At 39.6% G+C, this 24180-nt stretch overlaps 1 protein-coding gene across 1 annotated transcript; it reads left to right on the forward strand.

Moving 5' to 3' along the window:
* Positions 1-13115: 13115 nt before the first annotated feature.
* On the forward strand, positions 13116-23868 carry slc13a3 (solute carrier family 13 member 3). The gene is made up of 13 exons (XM_008414432.3): positions 13116-13808; positions 14437-14702; positions 15479-15657; positions 16301-16370; positions 17859-18038; positions 18119-18244; positions 18322-18414; positions 18499-18603; positions 18720-18817; positions 20525-20637; positions 21721-21882; positions 23424-23561; positions 23635-23868. The coding sequence occupies exons 1-13, from the start codon at positions 13701-13703 to the stop codon at positions 23815-23817; spliced, it is 1821 nt and encodes a 606-aa protein (XP_008412654.1). The 5' UTR covers positions 13116-13700; the 3' UTR covers positions 23818-23868.
* The last annotated feature ends 312 nt before the right edge of the window (positions 23869-24180 follow it).

The raw sequence follows: 24180 nt of genomic DNA on the forward strand, positions 1-24180 counted from the left end.
TATATATATAAGTTGAAGTATGAACACAGAGTATGCTCATTGCTCATTGATTGATTTCTCTCCTGTCATGGTGGTAAACATCGCAGTGGGAGGGAGGATGAAAACAGTCACGATGCTCATTCTGCTTAGTTACTTGTTGCGCCGTTGGACAGTGTTCATAGTTGAAAGTTATTTACCGTTAATTGCGATGTTTCAGTTGTGGTTTCTGACATATGCAATATGGGCAACCGCCCAGGGCTTATTTTTCTAGGAATAGCAGGAGACATCTGCGGATTGTAGCACAGCGATGAAAGCAAAACAGAATGAAGTGAGTTTTAATTGATACTGGTTAAATATATTTCAGCTCTAAGTATTTAATATCTAGGTGTTTTTATGGGAATGTGGATCTTTCAGATCTATCTGAAAACCAATTTTGATAGGTAAACTTAATGTTATTGTGTCATTTAGCGCGGGGCGCTGGTCTTGGTCTCGGGTTCGGTGGTCTTGACTACAACTCTGCTGCATGGCTCCTTGGTTGCATGTCCTCCACCCCGCCCGCACCTTCTTTACATCCCCTTTCAGTTAGATTTCTTTCTAAATAAATGTGACTAATGAAGTTCATGCTATGTTAGGACAGGAGACAAAATGTTTCCATCCCTGAAATTATGATTCATAGAATCACATATCTAAGTCTAAACTGTTACAGAGAATAAACACAATAAGAACATGTTTAATCTGTGGTAGTGTTAATTAAAATGGCACATTTCTGATGTATTAAAATTAAATACGATCGGCACACTTAATGATATTAGTGATTAGGTAATGCATTCAGCGAGTACTTTTACTTTTAATACTTAAGTATTTTTAAAAGCCAGGACTTTTTTACTTTTACTTAAGTAAAATGTTAATGTGGTACTTTGACTTTTACTTAAGTACATTTTTGACTGTGTATTTGTACTTTTACTTAAGTAAATTTTTTGAGTACTTTCTCCACCACTGGTGATTAGTGATCCCATGGGTAGGATTGTCAGGTGCCTAACAGTCATGCTTTTGGACTTTGGGAGAAAGCCGGAGTACCCGGAGAGAACCCATGCATGCATGGGGAGAACATGCAAACTCCATGCAGTTACTACGAAGCCCTGGAGGTTAGCCGAGAGACCAATGGGACTAGGTACAAAGTGTTGGAGGTTGGGCAGGAGACAGACAGGACTCGCTGCCAAGCCCTGCAGGTCAAACCAGAGACCGACAAGACTTACTACGAGGCTCACTTCTCCAGAGCCCTGGAGAAGTGTAGTGCATATTGCATTTTCAAAAGTGTAGTGGAGAAGTCTCCGACCACACATCTGAATACAGGTTGCTGCTTCTGTCGCTGGTCTGAAACAGACAGGCTGTCTTCATGATGGCTAGACAAGACTTACTACTGGCAGCTATTTCTGCTGCTTCTCTGTGTCCCTCAGCCTTTTCTCCAACTGTTCCACTTGAAGCTGCAGGTTTTTGTATATATTCTCAAAGATGGTGCCCTTCTTCTGCAAGGTGGTGTTTTCCTGCTCGAAGGCGGTGTTTATTTCCTCCAAGTAAGTGTTTATTTGCTCCAACATGGTGCTTTTCTGCTCCAGATCGGCCTTTTCCTTCTCTAGGGCAGTATTTTCCTGCTCCAGGGCAGTGTTTATCTGCTCCAAGACTGCGCTTTTCTGCTCCAGAGTGGTCTTTTCCTTCTTCATGGCAGTGTTGTCCTGCTCCAGGGCAGTGTTTATCTGCTCCAACACGGTGCTTTTCTTCTCCAGAGCGGTCTTCTCCTTCTCTAGGGCAGTGTTTTCCTGCTCCAGGGCAGTGTTTATCTGCTCCAACATGGTGCTTTTCTGCTGCAGAGTGGTCTTTTGATTCTCTAGGGCAGTGTTTTCCTGCTCCAGTGCAGTGTTTATCTGCTCCAACACGGTGCTTTTCTGCTCCAGAGTGGTCTTTTCATTCTCTAGGGCAGTGTTTTCCTGCTCCAGGGCAGTGTTTATCTGCTCCAACATGGTGCTTTTCTGCTCCAAAGCGGTCCTCTCCTTTTCTAGGGCAGTGTTTTCCTGCCCCAGGGCAGTGTATATCTGCGCCAACACGGTGCTTTTCTTCTCCAGAGCGGTCTTCTCTTTCTCTAGGGCAGTGTTTTCCTGCTCCAAGGCAGTGTTTATCTGCTCCAACACGGTGCTTTTCTGCTCCAGAGCGGTCTTCTCCTTCTCTAGGGCAGTGTTTTCTTGCTCCAGGGCAGTGCTTATCTTCTCCAAGATGGCACTTTTCTGCTCCAGAGCGGTGTTCTCCTTCTCTAGGGCAGTGTTTTCCTGCTCCAAGGCAGTGTTTATCTGCTCCAACGCGGTGCTTTTCTGCTCAAGAGCGGTCTTCTCCTTCTCTAGGGCAGTGTTTTCTTGCTCCAGGGCAGTGCTTATCTTCTCCAAGATGGCACTTTTCTGCTCCAGAGCGGTGTTCTCCTTCTCTAGGGCAGTGTTATCTTGCTCCAGGGCAGTGTTTATCTGCTCCAACACAGTGCTTTTCTGCTCCAGAGCGGTCTTCTCCTTCTCTAGGGCAGTGTTTTCTTGCTCCAGTTCAGTGATTATCTTCACCAAGATGGCACTTTTCTGCTCCAGAACGGTGTTCTCCTCCTCTAGGGCAGTGTTATCTTGCTTCAGGGCAATGTTTTCCAGCTCCAGGGCAGTGTTTATCTTCAGCAAGACGGCGCTTTTCTCCTTCTCCAGCTTTATATTCCTAATTTTAATCCTGTTCATGTTCTCCTCATTTTCTTCCGTCAGAGTCTTTCTGTTGACGAACAACATGCTGACTTTTCTCAATGTGTCAAACAACCACATACTGAGCTGACTCTGTAGATATATCCAAAAACACAATCACTTGTTAAGAGACAATACTCTGCGACTTCTGCAGTGGCAATGACCGTAGAATTCAAGACTGCAGCCTTGTGACATCAATGCATCACTCTCTGTGACATCAATTTGTGTGATGTCACAAATTGATGTCACTACCCCAACAGAACTAGAAAACTGCTGAAGTTTGAATAAAAACAAACTTTACAGCTAAATGCAACTTGGCTTAGCTGATGGTCATTTCAGACAGTTCAACTGGTAATATATTAATTACCAAGGCTGTAATTCGCACTTGGGAGTCAGCGGCTCTTGAGGATAATGGCCTGGCACAGCAGGGTGCGAGGACCAACTCTCTTAAAAAAGACATGTTAAAAAATAACACAAAAATGTATTACCTTTAATGCACATTTTGTGTTCATTTTAACACGCAATGTGTTAAAATGTACAGAACATTATAACACACTGTATGTGTTAAATATTTCAACACATTTTTGTCTTGGTCAGGCACAAATTTAATAATGGGGACTTTCTACTTTTACTCCACTACATTTTACAGTAAGTATCTGTACTTTCTACTTCACTACATTTCTACAAAACTGTCGCGTTACTCGTTACATCCAAGTCGCATTGTGTTTTTTTTTTCCGTTAAAATGTGAAGTTCAGGGTCTTAAGGTGGCGCTGTAAAATCTGAGCAATAACGTGACTTAGTGTCTGTTGTCACCCATCGCCTCCACCTTTACTCGCACGCGGAGCTCCAGACATGCGCAGTGGTTTCCTCTGAGCGGGAGGAGCGGGAGGAGATGTTTGTCTATAACATAATAGCGCTGCATAAATTGATATGGCGACATGTAAAATCAGCAGCGCTTCGCTTTCACAGACGGTGGGGACTTCGTCCAACTTTTAGCGTCACTTGGAAGGAAAGCTTAAAGATAGGTAAGATCTGTGCTAGCAAAGCTAGCTGTACTGAGACACATGTTGCATCTGATGAAAAAAAGTTGTCACTCATGCGCTGAATTATTGTGTGGAGGTGTTGACTGAGGTGTCGCATATATGGGACAACGCTGTGACCAAAGTCTGCAATATAGTGATATGACATTCAGGAACGATCCGATTCTTCTGGACAGATCTTTACTAAGTCCTAAGGACTGAAGCCTCACTGAGAGCCGTTCTTTGTTCTTGTGTACACTGCGGTAGCTATATATATATATATATATATATATATATATATATATATATAAGTTGAAGTATGAACACAGAGTATGCTCATTGCTCATTGATTGATTTCGTCTCCTGTCATGGTGGTAAACATCGCAGTGGGAGGGAGGATGAAAACAGTCACGATGCTCATTCTGCTTAGTTACTTGTTGCGCCGTTGGACAGTGTTCATAGTTGAAAGTTATTTACCGTTAATTGCGATGTTTCAGTTGTGGTTTCTGACATATGCAATATGGGCAACCGCCCAGGGCTTATTTTTCTAGGAATAGCAGGAGACATCTGCGGATTGTAGCACAGCGATGAAAGCAAAACAGAATGAAGTGAGTTTTAATTGATACTGGTTAAATATATTTCAGCTCTAAGTATTTAATATCTAGGTGTTTTTATGGGAATGTGGATCTTTCAGATCTATCTGAAAACCAATTTTGATAGGTAAACTTAATGTTATTGTGTCATTTAGCGCGGGGCGCTGGTCTTGGTCTCGGGTTCGGTGGTCTTGACTACAACTCTGCTGCATGGCTCCTTGGTTGCATGTCCTCCACCCCGCCCGCACCTTCTTTACATCCCCTTTCAGTTAGATTTCTTTCTAAATAAATGTGACTAATGAAGTTCATGCTATGTTAGGACAGGAGACAAAATGTTTCCATCCCTGAAATTATGATTCATAGAATCACATATCTAAGTCTAAACTGTTACAGAGAATAAACACAATAAGAACATGTTTAATCTGTGGTAGTGTTAATTAAAATGGCACATTTCTGATGTATTAAAATTAAATACGATCGGCACACTTAATGATATTAGCGATTAGGTAATGCATTCAGCGAGTACTTTTACTTTTAATACTTAAGTATTTTTAAAAGCCAGGACTTTTTTACTTTTACTTAAGTAAAATGTTAATGTGGTACTTTGACTTTTACTTAAGTACATTTTTGACTGTGTATTTGTACTTTTACTTAAGTAAATTTTTTGAGTACTTTCTCCACCACTGCCTGTTTGTTCTGAAGAACCTGCAGCTTCCACTTCTCTTCCTAACATGATGCCTCCTCACCCTGACTCTCAGACTGACTAGAGGAACCACACAGCTCTGTTAGGTTAAAAGCACATCTACTGAAGTTGGGATGATTTTCCTCCAACAGGTTCCAGAGGAATCACCTCAAACCAGATGTTGGACTGGATTTTATTTCAATGTCATTTGTGAATGTTAGAGCCTCATTTTCAACAGTGGAGCTATAAAGGTTGATAAAGATGATTATTTTGGAGAAAATCTCATCAACATCAATATTTCCACTAAAGGACAAGCCTCTCAGACTCTGAGCTCGATCGCACCAAACAATTTTTTATATTAGACAATTAATTTAATTTCACATAATTATCGTGGAAGAAGCCATTTGTTAAATACTTAATGAAAAATATATACCGTGTTTGATGTTTGTTGTTAATGACGTATAGTCACAAAGAACGAGGTAATTAGTCCAAGTTTGTCGTTTACTGAATGTTCAGAAACTACAGCGGCTGTGATGCGTCACAGCAAAGGTAAAACAACCTGAACAGGTGATCAACTCTAAACCACTCGCACCTTTTTACTCTCCGTCTGTCATTTAAGCACACCCGTTGCCATGGCAACCTCCTGCGCTCCACAAGCAGACCCGAGATTATGTTAAAAATATAACATTCAGTCCGTTACGATATTAGGTTTGCAGGGTTGATATTTATTTTGCGATCATTAATAAACCTCTCATGAACACAGAGGTGGTTGATTAGTTCATTTTAAACTCCTGTTCTGCTAGTTATTTTGATAATGGAACCGAAACGCACAGAATTGCGCAACATCTTGTTGAAACAATTATTACTGAGATTGTTCGTTGGGACATTAATTTGAACATGTTTTGTTGATTTTTTTTTATTGTTCTTTCATAAAGTTACGAACGTTTTAAGCGAGCCAGAGGAGGACGTGCTGCTCTCAGCCTCCTGGCTGCGTTCAGTTTGTCGCCTAATGCCGAGATCGACTCAAAACCTTCCGTGATCCACGTATCGCACCGCTGCTCTTGCAAAGGACGAACAGTTCAGAAACAAAATGAAATGGGAAAAAGGTAGTCATTAACTGATAAAGTCGTGTTTTAGATTGTTCTTGAAAAACGAATCAGTCACGGCTGATTATTGGGTGAACTCACGGCTGCAGAATGAACCCATTCATGTTTTACAGCAGACAGCCGTTCGCCTCTCTGCGTAGCCCCGCTAAATCTTTTAGGGGGCAGTACGCTGCTGTACCCCCTTACTTTCACCCCTGATTATAAGTGGACCCAAGTGCACCAGGTGAGAGACGTAGTTAATTTAAGAATATTTAATGGAAAAACGAATAATCAAAACTTACAAACATGAAAATAAAAAATCCAGGGAACAAAATAAATGCAAAACAAAGACAAATTGGAGACACAGGAAGATCACAAGGAAACAAGGAAGAAATGAGAAAAGTGACAAGATGAACCGGCAACTAGTAACTAACAATGAGGTGCTTAAATACTGGAGGTTGTGAGCTTCAGAAAAGACCTGGGATGGATGATCCATCCATCCATTTTCTTACACCATTGTCCCAGTGGGGTCAGGAGAGGTGCCAGTGCCTATCTCTAGCAGAAGGTGGGGTACACCCTGGACAGGTCGCCAGCAACACAGAGACAGGACAAAACAACCATGCACGCACACATCCATACCTAAGGATGGGTACAGACATCAATTAACCCAGCAGTCATGTTTTTGGACTTTGGGAGGAAGCCGGAGTACCCAGAGAGAACCTACGCATGCATTGGGAGAACATGTGAACTCCATGCTGGGAATTGAAGCCTGGACCTTCTTGCTGCAAGGCAAAAGTGCTACCAAGTCCACCACTGTGCAGGACCTGGGCTGATGAGCAGGTGTGAGTGGAGGGAGTGGAAGCAGACTGTGAAGGGATAGAGAAAGTGGCAAAGGAAAGGGGGGAAGATTACACAAGGGGAAACAACCAAAATACAAACACAAAGAAGTAAGGAGACTATAGGAACCTAATTAAACTAGAACAAAGGAAAATAACTAGAAACAAGAAATAAACATAATTAGAATCACCAATGACGAACAGATGTGGAAAACAAGGCAGAATTAAATGGAAACAACTAAGGAACACCAAAAGAATCTGAGGAGGATGCAGTCGAACAGCAGCCTTGGAGGATGCTGGCAGCAGAGCACGTACCTTGGTGGGTGTTGGTGACAGAGTGGGAACCTTGGGGATGCTGGGGATATGTCAAGCCCTGACCGACCTCCTGAGCATTGTCGCAGGTTCTGTCGACCTCCCAGCCAATCTCCTGAGCCTGGCTTGGAAATCAATGGGACCTGCGACACTAGCAGTGGAGCAAGTACCTGCCGGCGGCAGAACAGGAACCGGGAGGCCAATGGGACCCACGACGAGGCTCCGGAGGCTGACAGGACACACAATGAAACTCTAGAGGTCGCCTGAGAGACCAAAGGGACTCAGCACAAAGCCCTGGAGGTCAGCCTGGAGACCAGCGGGACTTGTTATGAAGCCCTGGAGATCGGCGGAGAGACCAAAAGGACTCGGCACAAAGCCCTGGAGGTCACCCAGGAGACCGACGGGACTTGATACAAAGCCCTGGAGGTCAGCTGGGAGACCAAAGGGCCTCGCTACGAAGCCCTGGAGGTCAGCTGGGAGACCAAAGAGACTCGGCACAAAGCCCTGAAGGTCAACCTGGAGACCAGCGGGACTTGCTATGAAGCCCTGGAGATCGACCGAGACCAAAGGGACTCGGCACAAAGCCCTGGAGATCGGCCGGGTGCAAGCTCTCCTGCCAACATCTTTCAAGCGATTAGCTCTTCCGCCATCAGCCCCCAAGTGTCAAGCTCCCCTGACACTGCAGTCCTGTTGTCCTCAAGGTTTTCTACCATCGACAATCAAGCATGAAGCTTGGAGCCCTCATGACACTTCTCTATTTATAAGTACCATGCTTGAACCCAGTACCTCAGGTTGTTTTGCACATTTTCAGAAGTGTATTGGTGAAGCCTCTGACCACACGTCTGAATACTCCTGCTCCTGCTGACTGGTCTGAAACCGACTGGCTGTCTTCGTCTGTGTCCTCTTCAGATAGCTGCTCCTCTAAGACCCTCAGTCTTTTGTTCAGCTGTTCCACGTCAAGCTGCAACATTTTGTTTTCCTGAATGTAGGCGGTGCTTTTCAGCTCTAGGGCAATACGATTCAGCTTCAGGTCTTGGTTTTGCTTCTCCAAGATGGTGTTTATCTGGCTGCGGTTGTTGTTTTCCTCCTGCAGGGAGGTGTAACCCTCCTCCAGTTCAGTTTTTGTCTGCTCCAAGTCAGTGTTGTTCTGCTCCAAGATGGTGTTCTCCTGCTCCACGGCGGTGTTTATCAGCTTCAAGGTGGCGTTATCCTGCTCCAGAGCGGTGCTTTCCAGCTTCAGCTTCAGGGCGGCGTTCTCCTGTTCCACGGTGGTCTTTTCCTTCTCTAGGAATGCCATTTTCTGCTCCAGGGTGGTTTTATCCTGCTCCAGAGCGGTGCTTTTCTTCTTCAGGTTGGCGTTCTCATACTGCAGGGAGCTGTTTTTCTCCTCCAAGATGTTTTTTTTCTGCTCCAGGATTTTCCATTTATGATCCAGGCTGGTGTTCTTCATCTCCAAGTTAGCGTTTATCAGCTCATATGCAGCTTGCTCCTCCTTCAAAATGGTGCTGTACTGCTCCATGGTGGTATTTTTATTCTCCAGAGCGGTGTTTTCCAGTTTCAGGGTGTTGTTCTCCTTCTCCAGGGTGGTGATTTCTTCTCCAGGGCGGTGCTTTTCTGCTCCAGGGAGGTGTTTTTCTGATCCAGGACAGTGCATTTCCCCCCCAGGGTGGTGATCTCCTGCTCCAGGACACTGCTTATCAACTTGAAGGAGATTATTTCCTTCTCCAGGACAGTGCTTTTCTGCTCTAGAGTGTTTTTTCCTTCTCCAGCGCTGTGTTTTTCTGCTCCAAGGCAACATTTTTCTTCTCCAAGGTGATGTTATCTTCCTTTAAAGTTTGGTTTCCTTTGGACAGATTTTCTAAATCCTCGTCTTTTTCCCTAATCAGCTTGTCTTTTTCAAATACAGCTTTTTCTAAATTCATAACTTGGATCTTCAGCTCCTCATTTGCTTTCAGAAGAATCTGTCTCTCAGTAGTCATCATGTTGACTTCTTTCAAGACGTCTTGGAGCTTCCGTGTCTCTCTAGCTAAAATCTGTTGTGCTATCTCATATTGCGAATCAGAAGTCGACGCCTGACTGCTCTGACTCATTGTTAATCCTCTTTAGATGAATCCAAAAACTCCTCAATGTTTTCCTGTTTGTTAAGAATTGCCTTTGTATCATCAATTTGCATGATGTCACAAATGGTTGTCACTACCTCAGCAGAACAACTAGAAAACTACTGAAGTTTGTATTAAAACAAACTTTACGGCTGAATGTAGCTCGGCTTAGCTGATGGCCATTGGAGACAGTTCGACTGGTAATATCACCAAGGCTGAAATACGCAATTGGGAGACAGCGGCTCCTGAGGACAATGTACTGGACAGCAGTGTGCGAGGACCAACTGTCAAAAGGAAACGGGTGGGCGTGTTGACCCAGCTGGTGCCTAGGAAGCCACCAATTCCGACTCTCTTTCTGGACAATGTCCGCTCACTGGGTAAGAAAGTGGATTTGTTAGATCTGAGACCAAGAGTTTCTGCAGAGATGAAGAACTGTGCCGTTCTTTGCCTAACGAAAACCTGGCTTTACAGCAACATGCCAGACTTAGGTCTTCAGTTATTCCAAGCAGATCAACGGTCAGGAAAAACACAGGGAGGAGGACAATGTATGTAAGTGAGTGAAGGTTGGTGTACCAACTGTGGACTGGTTAAAAGCTGTCAGCCATACTATGTGCCTCCGGAGTTTACTGGGGTGTTCGTCACCATTGTTTACATTCCGCCGGGTGCTAACGGCAACGAAGCATCAAAGGAGCTGTATGACACCGTTAGCTCACTGCAGATGAAGCACCCGGAGGCATTTTACGTGGTTGCAGGGGACTTTTACCATGTGAAACTGACGGACACTCTACCCAGTTTTTACCGGTCTTACGTAACACCGGCATGTCATCCTTCTTACTCTGTGGATTGTGTGTACACCAACATTCACGGTGCGTACAGAGTTCTTCCTCGCGCCCATCTTGGCCTCTCTGACCACATGTCCATCCTGCTGGCGCCAGCATATCGTCCGCTGATGACACGGATTAGGCCAAGGAAGAAGACAGTCACTGTGTGGCCCAGGGATGCAGCCTATGAGCTCCAGGACCGTTTTCAGTCCCCAGATTGGCAGGACTTCAGAGAGGTGGCTCCTGGTACGAAATTCAGACTCAGGTCCCAGATCAAGAAGCTTAATAAATAAAAAAATTGATTATTTTATTATTCAAAGAGACACAAATGGAAGAATAAAAATGTGTAAAATGTGAATTTTGCATAATAAGTAGCTGTTTAATATGGCAGGTTATTTTCCTTTAAGCTCAAGAGAGTGGCCAAAAAGATGTTTGATCAAAGTTTATTATCAAAAGTTAATTTCTTATTCTTTAGTCTAGCTTAAAAGTAGTTGTACAGTACTAACAGTTGGTTTGTGTGTTTTCACTTCATTAAACCTGAAAGAAAATAGGCTTTTGTATAAGCAAAATAATTTTATTTTTTTTAAACACCCAGAATCTTGTCACTGCTTTAATTTTTGAAACTGAGACTTATTTAGTTTAGAGACATCAATATAATTTAAAAATGCCATTAAACCTGACATATTTTCAAAGAAAGAAAATCCTGCACCTTTCTAAAGACAAATCAGAGACCCTCGTAGTAAAAAATCTGAATTTCTTTAGAAAAGCCCACTGGTTTAGAGGAAAATGTGCTGCTCAGGTGATACAGTCACTGTTGCTGCTCAGCACCTTGCATGAGTCAGAGGGGAAAAGCTCTCCTGCTTTTAAGGTCACCGCTGTAAACACGGCTTCAAGACCACACAGCTGAGTGGGAAATGTGATAAGAGCGCCACCTGGTGGCTAATCCGTGCATTTCTTCAACATAGCAATTAACTGACAATGTTTTAGTTCCAGGGCTGGACAAAGTATATATGGGGCCTTAAGCAGAATTTGAAATGGGGCCCCTCTTTCTGTTATAAACATTATCTTAACTAAATTGTATTTCTGAACAAACAAAAAAGAAAAAAAAAGCCCTCTCCTAATATTTTTTTTGCAACTATATTAAAACGGATTATATAATGAAGATTGTTTGCATTTTTAGCATTAAAACTTGTTGATCTCTTTAAATCTTACATTTAAATTTGAACCACTGTAAAATATTGTATTGTAAAAATATGTTAACCTGTTTTTTCTGATGAGGTTTGTTTACATCTAATAATAACAACCACAATAAAAATTGTGTAAGATCAGAAAGCAGCTCTATCACGTTGTTTCTGATTTCAATCAATCAATCAATCAATCAATCAATCAATCAATCAATCAATCAATCAATCAATCAATCAAATTTTATTTGTATAGCACATTTCAGTGGCAAGGCATTTCAATGTGCTTTACATAATTAAAATAAAAACAGGAATAAACAGTGAGAAAGAGAAAAGGATTTTGAAAAAGATTAAAACAAATAAAAATAATAATAAAAAAAGATAAAAACATTAAAATCTCAGAGTTTTAGTTAGAACGCCATCTAACAAGGGTACTCGCACCTTAAAACCTTCATTAAAACATAAACAGTGAGAGTAAGTTAATAAAAAGTAAAGATAAAAACTTTACTTTTTATTAAAAGTAAAGTTTGGATGTCAAAGACATCAAAACAGGCACTCTAATCCTAATTTAGCCATAAGCATTAGCCATTTGTTCTTTTTGTTTATGTTTTTATTGGTTGAGATGTTGCAGATTTACATAATTGTTCCCTCTTGTTTTGGATGCTGTGCAGCTGGAAGGATCTTTGCTCTTATTTTTTTTACTCCTCCAGATAATTAGTTACCATCTCAAAAGCTCAAATGAAACGTGAACTTTGACGCCAAATTTTAAAAGAGGTCAAGAGAGGTCATTTATGGATGCAGGGCAGGACTAAAAAGCAAACAGATATTTAAAGAGGAGCAACAAAAGCAAATGAGGTAGATTAGCAATGTTTAACTACAGCTTACTGTGTCAACCAGGACATGTTATTGTGAAATCTTGTCTCTGCTGCTTGGAAATTGAGCGGATAGCTTGTATGACAGATATAAGACTATCAAATAGAATCAGTCTTCAGTCAGAGGTCTCTTCAGATTTGTTGCACTGGACTTCTACTGGAGAGCATTCAAATTAAGAATCAAAATCTAATTTTTTTTCATCTTTTTTTTTTGGTTTAAAAAAGAAATTTGACTTTGGTTTCCATTGCAAACAAGGTACAATAACAAACAAAGACTCAAATGAATCAGTTTCCTGTGTTTTTTTCTTTCAAATCTGTCATAATATTCACATACATCCTCTTACTGGTAAAGAAAACACCTCAAATTTAAATGGCAAATAGCTGAAGAAGGCGCTACCCACACTGGAAACTTGGGTCATGATTCATTTAAGATCTCAACTCGGTCTCTGCAGAAACCTGCTGTTTATGCAAAGCAGCATGTATGAGATTGATTTATGGAAACAGTTGAGCAAATTTACACAAAGCTGAACTTCACTTATGAAGAACCAAATACTAACAGACGAGGAGGTAAACCCACCGAAACAGCAGTTTTAAAGTTTCCACGTTTCCCCCTCTCAGAGCAGCCATCCCCCATTCTGCTCCTTCAGCCTAGCCAGCATCAATTAGCAAACACCTGGCGGAACTGTTCACATGCAGAGCTCATTATATGAGCCACACCAAATGTTAAAGGTTGAACAAAGGAGCCATGTTGTGAGGACTTCAGTTTCAGAAAGAGCAGGAGCTTCTTAAAGAGACGGAGACGAATTTCAAAGAATTAAACTGCGCAGGAAAGTCATATTTGTCATTAGTCATTAAGTCATATTTGATATATAATATTTTCTTAAACACCGAAGTTAACAAAATTACACGATTGTGTGAGAAAATGGAGCTATGAGCCTGGAAAAGACTTTAAGCAGTTTAAATCAAATTTCATCATCAGGTCTGAGTTGCTGCTGCTCAGCTGTGACATCCAGTGGCTTCAAAGTCTGAATCATCTAAATAAAACAAAGAAAACATGATTAGCTATAACTTTCACTTTCTTTCCTTATTTGTTTTCTAACAGCTAGAACTTCACTTTTTTCTCCATAAAAGTTGCATAATCCTAATCGATAGCGCATTCTCACCACCCTGTATTACAGTCTTTATTTACTAGGTCATTAACAACATTCAGATTTCTCAGGCATTTCCTGCTGAAGCTTTTTAGTGCATGAACTTGCAGATTTGTGGGAGAAGCCGGTCTTTTGGAAACCTGGCAGAAAATGGACTGTCCTGTGAAACACCACCACAGGAGGAGTTAACCTGTAGCAGAGCGTGTGGTTAATCTTCTCCTGCGTCCAGCCGAGGGCTTCATAGTGATCCCTCTCAGGCTTTTCCCAGCCACTTCATTTCCCTAAACAGAGCAGGAAACCCAGTGAGGGAATGAAAATATCTGTGGTGTCCAAGAAGCTGTGGTGCGTCCACAAGCAGCTGCTCCTCTTCCTCGCGCCGCTCGTCTTTCTGCCTTTACTTTTTACTCTGCCAGAAAAGGTAAGTACTGATCACATGTTTGTGTCTGATTTTATTTGTTGAGCACTAAGCTACAGATTTCATCGGATTAAAACTGAAAATTGACTCATTCTTATGTTTTTGTTAATGTAATAGAAATATTTTGATCAGCATAATTTTTGATGCAGAAAAACATTAAATTACATAAAAATGAAAAGTTTGTCTCAGATTGAAGTTTGGATCCAAGAAAACAGCTGATCAAACTGAAAATAAGCTTAATTTGTTACAATAATCAAATTGAGTTTATCTAATTAAATATATTACGTTTATTAAGTTGTCATGTTAAACAAACGTAAATAAATTAAGTTTGACCAACTTTATTTGATTGCGTGTAGCAAATTAACTCAATGTTTTTCTATGTTTTCAGTGTTTTTGAACATACTTTTAGTGCGTTATACATTTGTTTCCATTTAACTATTTATTTACTTATTAAAATAACAAATTATCCACAGCTTGGAACTCAATGAAGCATATTTTGGTGTCCAAGGTTTTTTATAATTTGATCCTGCTTCTTCTCTTTTAGACTCAACCAAACAAAATGGTAGAAAAGACTCTTATTATTTGACTGTGTGTTGTTTTGACCTTAAAGTGTGTGTTGCTCCTCTTTCAGGAGGGAAAATGCCTTTACGTTGTGATACTGATGGCTACGTTTTGGTGCACAGAGGCCCTGCCTCTGGCGGTCACAGCGATGCTTCCAGTCTGCCTCTTCCCGACGCTGGGGATTCTCCCGGCCAAAAAAGTCTGCCCCCAGTACTTCATTGAGACCAACTTCCTCTTCCTCAGCGGTCTTGTGTTGGCGTCGTCGATTGAGGAGTGGGGCCTGCACCGTAGGATAGCCCTGAAAGTCCTTAGTATTGTCGGAGTGAAACCCGCCTGGTGAGAGAGAAAGTTTTGATTGAGAATTCGTTATTCTGATGTTTGTGAAACTAATCATACACACTCATCCTGATCTACTTCTACCCAAACCAAATCAAATTCAAGGTGGGAGAAGAATTAGATTTAAAGGCAACCTACAATCTAAATTCACATTTTGTTAAATTTTTGTAAATCCATTTGGGTTTCAACTGCTTCTAAACAGTCCAAGTGCTTAAAAACACTGTCGGTTTTTGGGAATAAAATGAGCCGCTTCCTAAACCTTCTGAATGTAACATCACAAATCAACAGGCACTCCGCCGTTCCCTAGCAACTCCACCAAAGCCCAGCACATTTGGTCAGCTTAAAGGGTTTTTTCGCTGTACAATGGCTTCTGGAAAAGACACATATTTCTTTTGTTGATTTGCCATTCAAAAATCACTTCTGGTATTCCTGTTCGTCGTGCAGGATGCTCCACTTCTGCTTTTCAAAGATGTACGGTTGTATAATTGTGCATCTGTTTGCAGCTATTTTCATGTTAGTTTAAATTGGAGGAGGCGTGGCCAGCATCAGCTTATTTGGATTTAAAGTGACAGTAGCCCAAAAGCAGCTCATTCTGAAAGGAGACCGAAATAGCAGACTAAACTCTCAATATCTAAAAATGATTTTGTGGGAAAAAATGTAACAAACATGTTTGGTGTAGTTCATAAACCTTTCCCAATCTGTTCAAGGAAGCTTAATAAATCACGTTTAAAGCTGTCAAGAAGATCCTTTCAAGGATTAAAGTTGTATCTCCTCAGGCTCATCTTGGGAATGATGATGACGTCATCCTTCCTCTCCATGTGGCTCAGCAACACCGCCACAACGGCCATGATGCTTCCCATTGCAAACGCCATCCTGGAGAGCCTGTTTGGGGACCTGGAGACCCTGAAGCAAAAGTGCAAATCCCCAGAGGATCACGACAGTTCTGCAATAAATGGTACAATGTAATATTGGCACCGTGTTTTTGACAGGAAATCAAGAAGGCTTCCATCAAAACAACCTAAACAAAAGATCTGTTTTGATTATGTCAGAGAGAATATATTTTTTCTGCTTTATTGACCATTTCAGACTTCCCTATGATGCAGTCCCATCGCATTATCTCTTGGAAAAAGCTCAGAATAAGCCCTGAACTCTAACACTACACACTGACTGACATAATCAGTGACTAATTTGCAAATATAGTTGCACATTTATTTGTTGAGGGGTAAATATTTCTCAGAGAAGTTGGTGGAAAATATCAAGCAGAGAGTCGAGGGACGAATCATCGTTATGAAGTATTTAATTCAAGAATTGTTCATTTACTATAACACAAAAATTGCAGATATAATGTACATTGTCCTATTGAACTCTATAATATGGAATATAATGTATGAACTTTGTGCAGTTTAAAATACATGGAGTCCCGGGATGCAGGGTTAGTCAATCATCAAATAGCAATTGATTATTGTTCTTATCCCATGTGGTAATCATGTTAAATTAATTTAAAGTGCAGCCTTCTAAAACAGCAAATAATTAAACTTATATTTATATCTTTTGGATTCTATGTAACCAAAACTGTGTCTCAATTTAATTTCGTGCAGGTCAAACTTCACTGAAGCTCCATTCGCTGCCATCAGAGCCTTCTGAAAAACATACGCTGTCAATGGATGGGTAAAAGAGCAGAGAGAGATCATTTTGGTAGTGATTTCTTAGAGGAATTCCTGAACTTAGATGGAATTCAGGGAATCTTTAACACATCCTAGTTGCAGCTCGTTTGGTGTTTCACATTTCATCACATAAGTCAGAATTTATGTTGCAAAATATCACCTGGAGCTTAAGTTAGAGTCCCTAAAGCTGGAGTTTTTAGACTGAAGCAACAAACTGGTCTTTTATCCTTAAATCAAAAGGTAAATCCCTTTTCTTTTTCAATTTGAAACCAGGCGGATTACTAGAGATGTCTCCATATCAAAACTCGTTTACTTCTGAGAAAAATAGAATACATCAATAAGCTGCAGCCGGGAAACAATTAGCTTAGCTTAGTTTGGCTTGGTTTAGCTTATTCTAGCTTATTATTAAACAAACAAGCTTAGATTTAGATAAAAATTGAGAGAAATCAATTCTCTTTGAAACAATGGTTTAGATTAGCCGTTCTTATCATGGAATCAAGACTGAAAAAGTGGAAAACATGAGGCTAATTTTTATTCTGCCAAATGGAATAGTGGAAAAATAATCAACCTTTGTTGTTACTCTGAACCAAGCTTGAAAACAAAAATTATAAAGTCAGTTAGCTTAGCTTGTCTTAATTTAGGGAATAAAAATAAAATAAACAGAATTAAAATGATAACAAAAATAAATGAAAACGGATAAACAGTTTGCCTAACTCAAATTTCTGGTCAACTTAGCTTATCATAAAACTCAGATCAGTTTATCTTGTCTTAAGTTGGCATGAAATTGAGATAAGCAAGGCAGATAGTGAAACTTGTAGATAAAGGTTAGACTATTTTATGAAACGCAGTCTGAAGATGGGAACCAGCCACTCCACAACTGACAAGCAGATTCAGATAATAGATGTATGGATAGAAACTCAATTAGTTTGCCTTAGCTTTAAAAACAACTGGGCAAAAAACTGTTTGCTTAGCATAGATTTTCTTAGCTTCGAATAAAATCCAAGGATAGTTATCTTAGCTTATCTGGTTTGAGAACAGAAAACAGTATCTTAGTCTAGTTTTTCTTGAACTGGGTGTTAAACGTTAAAAGAAAAATGCAATTAGTTTATCTAGAAATAAAGTCATAACAAGACACTTAAACTTAGCTTAAACATGAGAACAGGTAACAGTAATGCTCTTAGCTAAACATTAATGGTCAAAATAAACAGCTTTCATGAGCTTAGCAAAACATTTAATTAACTCTTCTTAACTTGGTGTAGAATAAGAGAGAGTAACGGTTAGCTTAGCTAAACTGAAAATAACAAGAAACAATTAGCCAACTAACTAACCATCTAGCTTGGAGACGGTTAGCTTGTCTCCGAGCTAACTTACATACTTTAAACAAAAGTGATAAATTTGTTTTGATTTCTTCATTTTTATAAAGGAACTTGCATGTGAATAGTAGTGTAGTGTTTCCGTAAAATGTTGATTCGTGTCTTTAAACTTCAATAAGGATGGAAGCTGTGGAGCCTGCAGACATGAGGACGGCTGAGGAGATCCGGTCCGAGTCAGAGTATCAGCTGAAAGTGTGGAAAGGATTCTTGATCTGTATTCCCTATGCTGCCAGTATTGGAGGTACAGCAACGCTGACAGGCACAGCACCAAACCTCATCCTGATTGGACAGCTCAAAAGGTAAATAAAAAATTTAAAAAAAAAACAGATTTTCTTATTAGAAATGACTCCATTTACAGCGAGCCTCTTGTTCTTTACAGCTACTTCCCAGACTGCGATCTTATCAACTTCGGCTCTTGGTTTGCCTTTGCTTTCCCCCTTATGCTTCTCTTTCTGTTTCTGGGGTGGATTTGGATCTCTTTTCTCTACGGCGGACTGAATACAAGGTAATGTAAAACTATATTGTGATTTTGCTTTAGTGAAATAAACTGTCTAATGTCACACTTATTTTATAAAAATCCAGGTTATGTTTCACGAAACATGACCACAGAGCCCAGGCAGAAGCCAGAGCCATAGCGCTAATTAAAGAAGATTACAGAAAACTGGGACCCATAAAGTGAGGATTCATGAGTTTTCTTTTAATTTCGTACAAATATGTACTGTTTCTGTTACTGTACCTTTTACTCCCTTTTTATTCCAGCTTTGCGGAAGGGGCCATCTCTTTCTTTTTTATTTTATTCGCTGTTCTTCTGTTCACAAGAGATCCCAAATTTGTTACTGGCTGGTCTGTGTTTTTCAAAAAAGGGTAAGAAATGGATACCTTTCCCATTAGTCTTTTAAATTTAGAACAGGTATAATTCTTTAGAAGCCTACCAATCACTTTTAGTCTTTTTTATTTTTTGTTTCTTGCGTTTTCTGCAGGTATGTCTCAGACGCTGTCACTGGTGTCATCATTGTGTCCATTTTGTTCTTCTTCCCATCACAAAAACCCTCTCTGAGTTGGTGGTTTGACCCAAAAGGTTGGTCACATGTCAAAAGTTAATATTTATGAATGGATATTTGGGTTAGATTCAAGCACGCTCTTCCCTACAGAAGCTGTTGCAAAACACACAGAGCAGGTTGAGGAATGTTAATAATGTAGATTAGAGAGTCTTAGTAAAGTTCCCGTCTGGAAGGGAGACTGTATGTTCTCTGTCTCTGTGATTAGAGTAAGCTTTTAAAGCGCTGCAGTTGCACTTTGTGTTTTCAGTTTATGTGTGCGATATAATTTGCACTTTCCACTGAGGAGAAACGTACAATGCTGTGAAGAAAATACTGTCCCACTTACACATTTCTCTCTTTTGTTTTTGGTTTATGTTACACTTAAATGTAACTTGAGTGAATGCTAAGATTTATTTTATTAAAGTTTTATGTAAAAATCACATTTTGCATGTTTTTGTGCTTGCATTTGAATCTCAACTCGAAAAACAGCACAAGTGCTTAAAAATTCACCTAGCAGTTTTTTTTTTTTTTTGGCAATACGTTCATGATTTTTGGTGTCTAGAAAACGAGCAGTTCCAAAAACCTCTCGATTGAAGGGTAGAGCTCCGTTACCTAGCAACCCCAGCTGAGCTCCAGCATGTTTGGTCAGCTGGTTTTACCGCTTTATGCACTGTACAATGGCTGCTGGAAAAGACAGATGTTTTGTTTTTTTGACTAACCATTCAGAAACCACTTGCAGCATTCATGTTAATCCGCATCACAGCATGAAACAGGCTATGAAACCTTAAAAAGAAACACATCATGCCTTTCTTTTTAAAGAAAGACAAGAAACAAAATCATTTACATGAATCTGGGAATGAGGCTCAAGTTGACCACAGTAAAATCTTTTTCTGCAAATAGAGAAAACATGTTATGGTGGTGAAATTACCACAATAGTGCATCAATTAAAATGGAGACAGAAATGTAGTAGCAGTAAGACATACTGCCACCTGCAGGTAGCGGTGAGTAGTCAATAATACAATATTTCTCACAATTGCAGAAAATTTGCAATAAACTCACAATTCTCCATTAGCGTGAAAACGTGCAGGTATACGTAGATTTGGCTTTAATTTGAGGAGTTGCAAAAAGCTGGAGGGACTGATTGATGTAATGTGGCCGCATATAGATAAAAACTGCTTTGACTTGATCAATAATATTTAATCAAACAGGTATTATTTTGTTTATGCTCCCCTCTAAAGTCTAACGGTCCACAGAAGAAGCTAAGGCGGGCCGGATTTGGCCCCTGGGCCTTTTGTTTGACACTGTTCACATTTTTGAGACTCGCCTCTCTTTCATGGGAACAAACAAGCCACCATGATGTACGAGAGCTGCTTTTGAAGGCTTCTTTTAAAGTTTCGGGTTTGGTGAATATTATTTGTGGTTGTGGTCCTGGTAAGGCTCCAGAATGTAATTCATCATCTCCTCTAAAAAGATGAAAACGTGTTTCTGAGAAAGCACTGCTTTGTGGATGTTTGGTGTCTGAGGCACATGTGCATGAGATTGTGTTTGTTATTCTCAGCTGGTCAAATAAACCCCTGGACACTCAAAAGCAAAGCATGGGGCTCTTTGGTCTGAGTTGGGTCAAATATTTGAAAGGAAGAGAATTAAATCTATTAATCTACAGAACTGTTAAGATTTCTACCATGCAAACTGTTGCAGAGTTCATAAAATTAATGTCTCATTCTTTTTCTTCTACATTTTTTCAGCTGTAAACACTCCATATGTCCCTCTGCTTTCGTGGAAAAAGGCCCAGGACTCTGTTCCCTGGAACATTATCCTCTTGCTTGGAGGCGGCTTTGCAATGGCCAAAGCTTGTGAGGTAACGAGTTTCTTTCCCCAAATGAGCTTCGTACTTTAAAGTCATAAACTGACTGCAGTCAAAGCTTATTTGTCTAGCCTTTATGTTCTCTCCTAACATGAAACAGTCAATAGTTTGCTGCAGTTTAAAAGCAATTCCTGGAAAAATGAGTCAATATAGTCTGAGAAAATAAAAACTTGAATAATAATTGGAGGATCAGTGCAACAAATTACCTCATAAAACTCATGTCGAAAAGCGGGAACATCTTTTTCTCTGATAATTAAAACCAGATATCCTACGTAAATATACAATTTAAACCAAATGTGTATATATTTTCTCATATTTTACTTTAAAACCAGAATAATATTTCACGTTTTAGTTGAGTTTGGATTCGCAAAATTGTTTCGTTTTGCTAAATTTAAAAACAATAGCAGTACAGAATCTAATAGCATAAGATTCTGTATTATTAAGGATTTTCTTTATCTTTAGAAGTTTACAGTTACAAAAATACTATGATTATTTTCTTGTAACTTGATAAATAGATGTTTGTAACACTTATAAGGGTAAGTACATATAAATTGAACATTACGTCTTCATTGTGCAAAATTCTCCATCCATTTGATGCTCATGTTGCATCGTAGTTCAGAAAGTTTACCTGATTGAACAAAACCAACGTAATTTTTTGGATTCAGTTAATCAAACTGACCCTAAAACAGGTGAAAAACCACAGACAGTGTTTTGGCTGTTGACCAGTGTAATTACCGACACTATACTCACTCTTTGTGCAAACGTGGATTTCTGCTATTATTTTTTTTCATCATAAACGTAACGAGCTACCTGTGAAAATGTAAGGAGTAGAAAGTGCAGGCATGTCTCTTAAAATGTAGGGAGTGAAAGTAAAAAGTTGTCAAAAAGATAAATACTCAAGTAAAGTACAAATACCTGAAAATCTACTTGAGTACTTTTACTTTTTTTACTTTACAACTCTGCCGTGCTCCTTACTTTCTCTGCTGTTTTTTCTTATATTAGTTCTTTCTTCCATGTAGTTTGTTGTGTTTTTATTTGACCTTTGACCCTTAACCCAGATATTTTGCCTTGTGGCAGGAGTCCGGCCTTGCGTCCTGGATCGGAGGTCACCTCCAGCCCTTGGCTGAAGTTCCCCCAGCTGTAGCTGTGATGTTAATCACTGCTTTCCTGGCTTGTTTCACTGAGTTTGCCAGCAACACGGCAACTATTATCATATTTCTGCCTGTCATTGCTGAACTGGTGAGTCTAACAACTAGAATTTTAAATTAAAAAGGGTTTCTTATGAGCACACGTGAACATATATGATTTCCTTGGTGGAAAAAGTCTCTACAGATGCTAAATTATACAATTAAATCTGTTTTATGCTTCACTTCAATGTAAACATGCAGGTAAATATGGCAGTAAGGGATAAAAACTGGATGTTAAAGCTGTGGACAGTGAACAAGTTTTGGTTCAGTTCTTGTTCTTATTAAGAGCCTCAGCGACTTGTTAAACTCTGGCAGTGGATGTTCTCTTGTTTCTAACCTGTCGGACATTAACTGCTGCCATTATGGTAATGATTACCGAAAGGTTTTATTGCCTTCGCGCAAATAAATGCTTAAGTTTTGTCTGCAGGATGCATAGTTTGAAGAATTTGTGCTTAAATTGATGGTTTGCTTGAATTTAAATTAAAATAAAATATGAGCTCAAGCTGTTTATATTCGTCTAATTGAAAGACTTTATTAGTCAAACTGATAGATTAATCCTGACAAACATTTATCGCATTTCAGTTCTGAGTAAGACAAAACTAACTTACAAGTAACTTTTCAGCAAAATATACCAGCTTTTTTAAAAGTAAATAATTCCTTAGTATTGACAAATGAGTACTAGATTCACTGATAGATTATTCTACTTATAACAAAGGAAAATGTCTTGTTACAAATGAAAAAATCTGCCAATTGAAATAGTAAATTTTTATCATTATTAAGGAAATATTGAATCAAAACGAGCTGCTATATTTTGCTGAAAACTTTTTTGTACATTAGTTTTGTCTTATTGCAAATGTACTAAGAATATTTGCACTAGAAACTAGACCAGAAATACTTGGTAAGAGTTTATCTTTTTGCAGTGTAAATACGAAATGCTGTGAACAAATAGGGAAGCAGTGGTTATTTAACCTGTTTATAATAAAGATTAAATAAGAAAGTACGCAGTTTTTGAAATGCCGCCATTTTGACTGACATTTTTAAAACGTAAACTGGACACAGGCTTTTTCAGGCTATTGTGTTGAGTTATATAATCAAACAAATAAAAGAAAAAATCCAGAGTCTCTTCCTCAATGGGTAAATGAAACAGATAAACTAAGTTCAATTTTCTCAGATGTTGAAACTTGAAATTTGAAGGTTCATCAAAATCCAATATGGCAGCTTTGCATGTTAAAATCAGCCAGCATGTTTGAGTATTTCTCTCCAACAGTAATATATAAAATAGGGTTTTGTTACCTTTCTAAAATATTAATAAGAAGTCATTTATTGCCAAAAGTCTTTTTTTACCTAAATCATATTTTGGCAAACACTTACTGTAGGAAGGTGATGATATAATAATTAGTAGATTAATCAATAACTCAATAAAATAATCATTAGGTGAGAGTAAAGTCAGATTCCTTGTTTATCTGAACAATCTTGGCTCATAAAACTGATTCTGATTAAAACGTTTTCCAGTAAGAAGAACAAGTTAAACCTGTCTGAGTGTTTTTAAATCCTTCCTAAATGAAATGTTGAAGAGCAGGACTGTCTCTGCAGGCCATTCGTGTCTCTGTGAATCCTCTGTACTTCATGATTCCTGCCACTGTGGGATGTTCGTACGCCTTCATGCTTCCTGTTTCCACTCCACCCAACTCCATCGCCTTTGCATCCGGACATCTCATGGTCAAAGACATGGTAACGAACTCACACTGACGACTCGTTCACTTTAAAAGCCAGCAGCGGTGCTCATGCTTCCCCTCCGTTTCAGGTGAAAACCGGCTTTGTCATGAACATCCTGGGGATCCTCTCCGTGTCTCTGGCTATGAACACGTGGGGCGTCGCCATGTTTAACTTGAGCTCCTACCCACAATGGGCTCACACCGCCAACACTACTGCTGCCTCTCCACATGTTCACTTCCCGTCCATCAGGTCAACCAACGCCACGCTCTGAGGATGTAAATGCAGACTGTATATAGATTTAAGAACTAAAACTATACATGGACACGTCTGTTTTTAAATGTGCTAAAACACCAGTAAGCTCTGATACTGCTGCTCCTGGCTCTTCTGCCTTTAGCAAGCGTGTTATAATTATTGCTTCTTATCTTTAATGTTCACTTTGGCTTTAAGATTTGTGAATATGCTGTGAAAAATGCTGATTTATCTTACACTAACTGTGCCAGAAGTAAAAGATGTCATCAGATGTAAGAATTTGAGTGACATCTAATTCTTAATTCATTGAGTTTAATCTGATGTCAGCACCCTTTCTACAGTCAAAACAGTTTCAGCTCTTCTGGTCTTGGACTTTTCTTTTACA

The sequence above is a fragment of the Poecilia reticulata genome, chromosome 7 (assembly GCF_904066995.2).
Source record: "Poecilia reticulata chromosome 7, P_reticulata-male-v2, whole genome shotgun sequence".
NCBI lineage: Eukaryota > Metazoa > Chordata > Actinopteri > Cyprinodontiformes > Poeciliidae > Poecilia > Poecilia reticulata.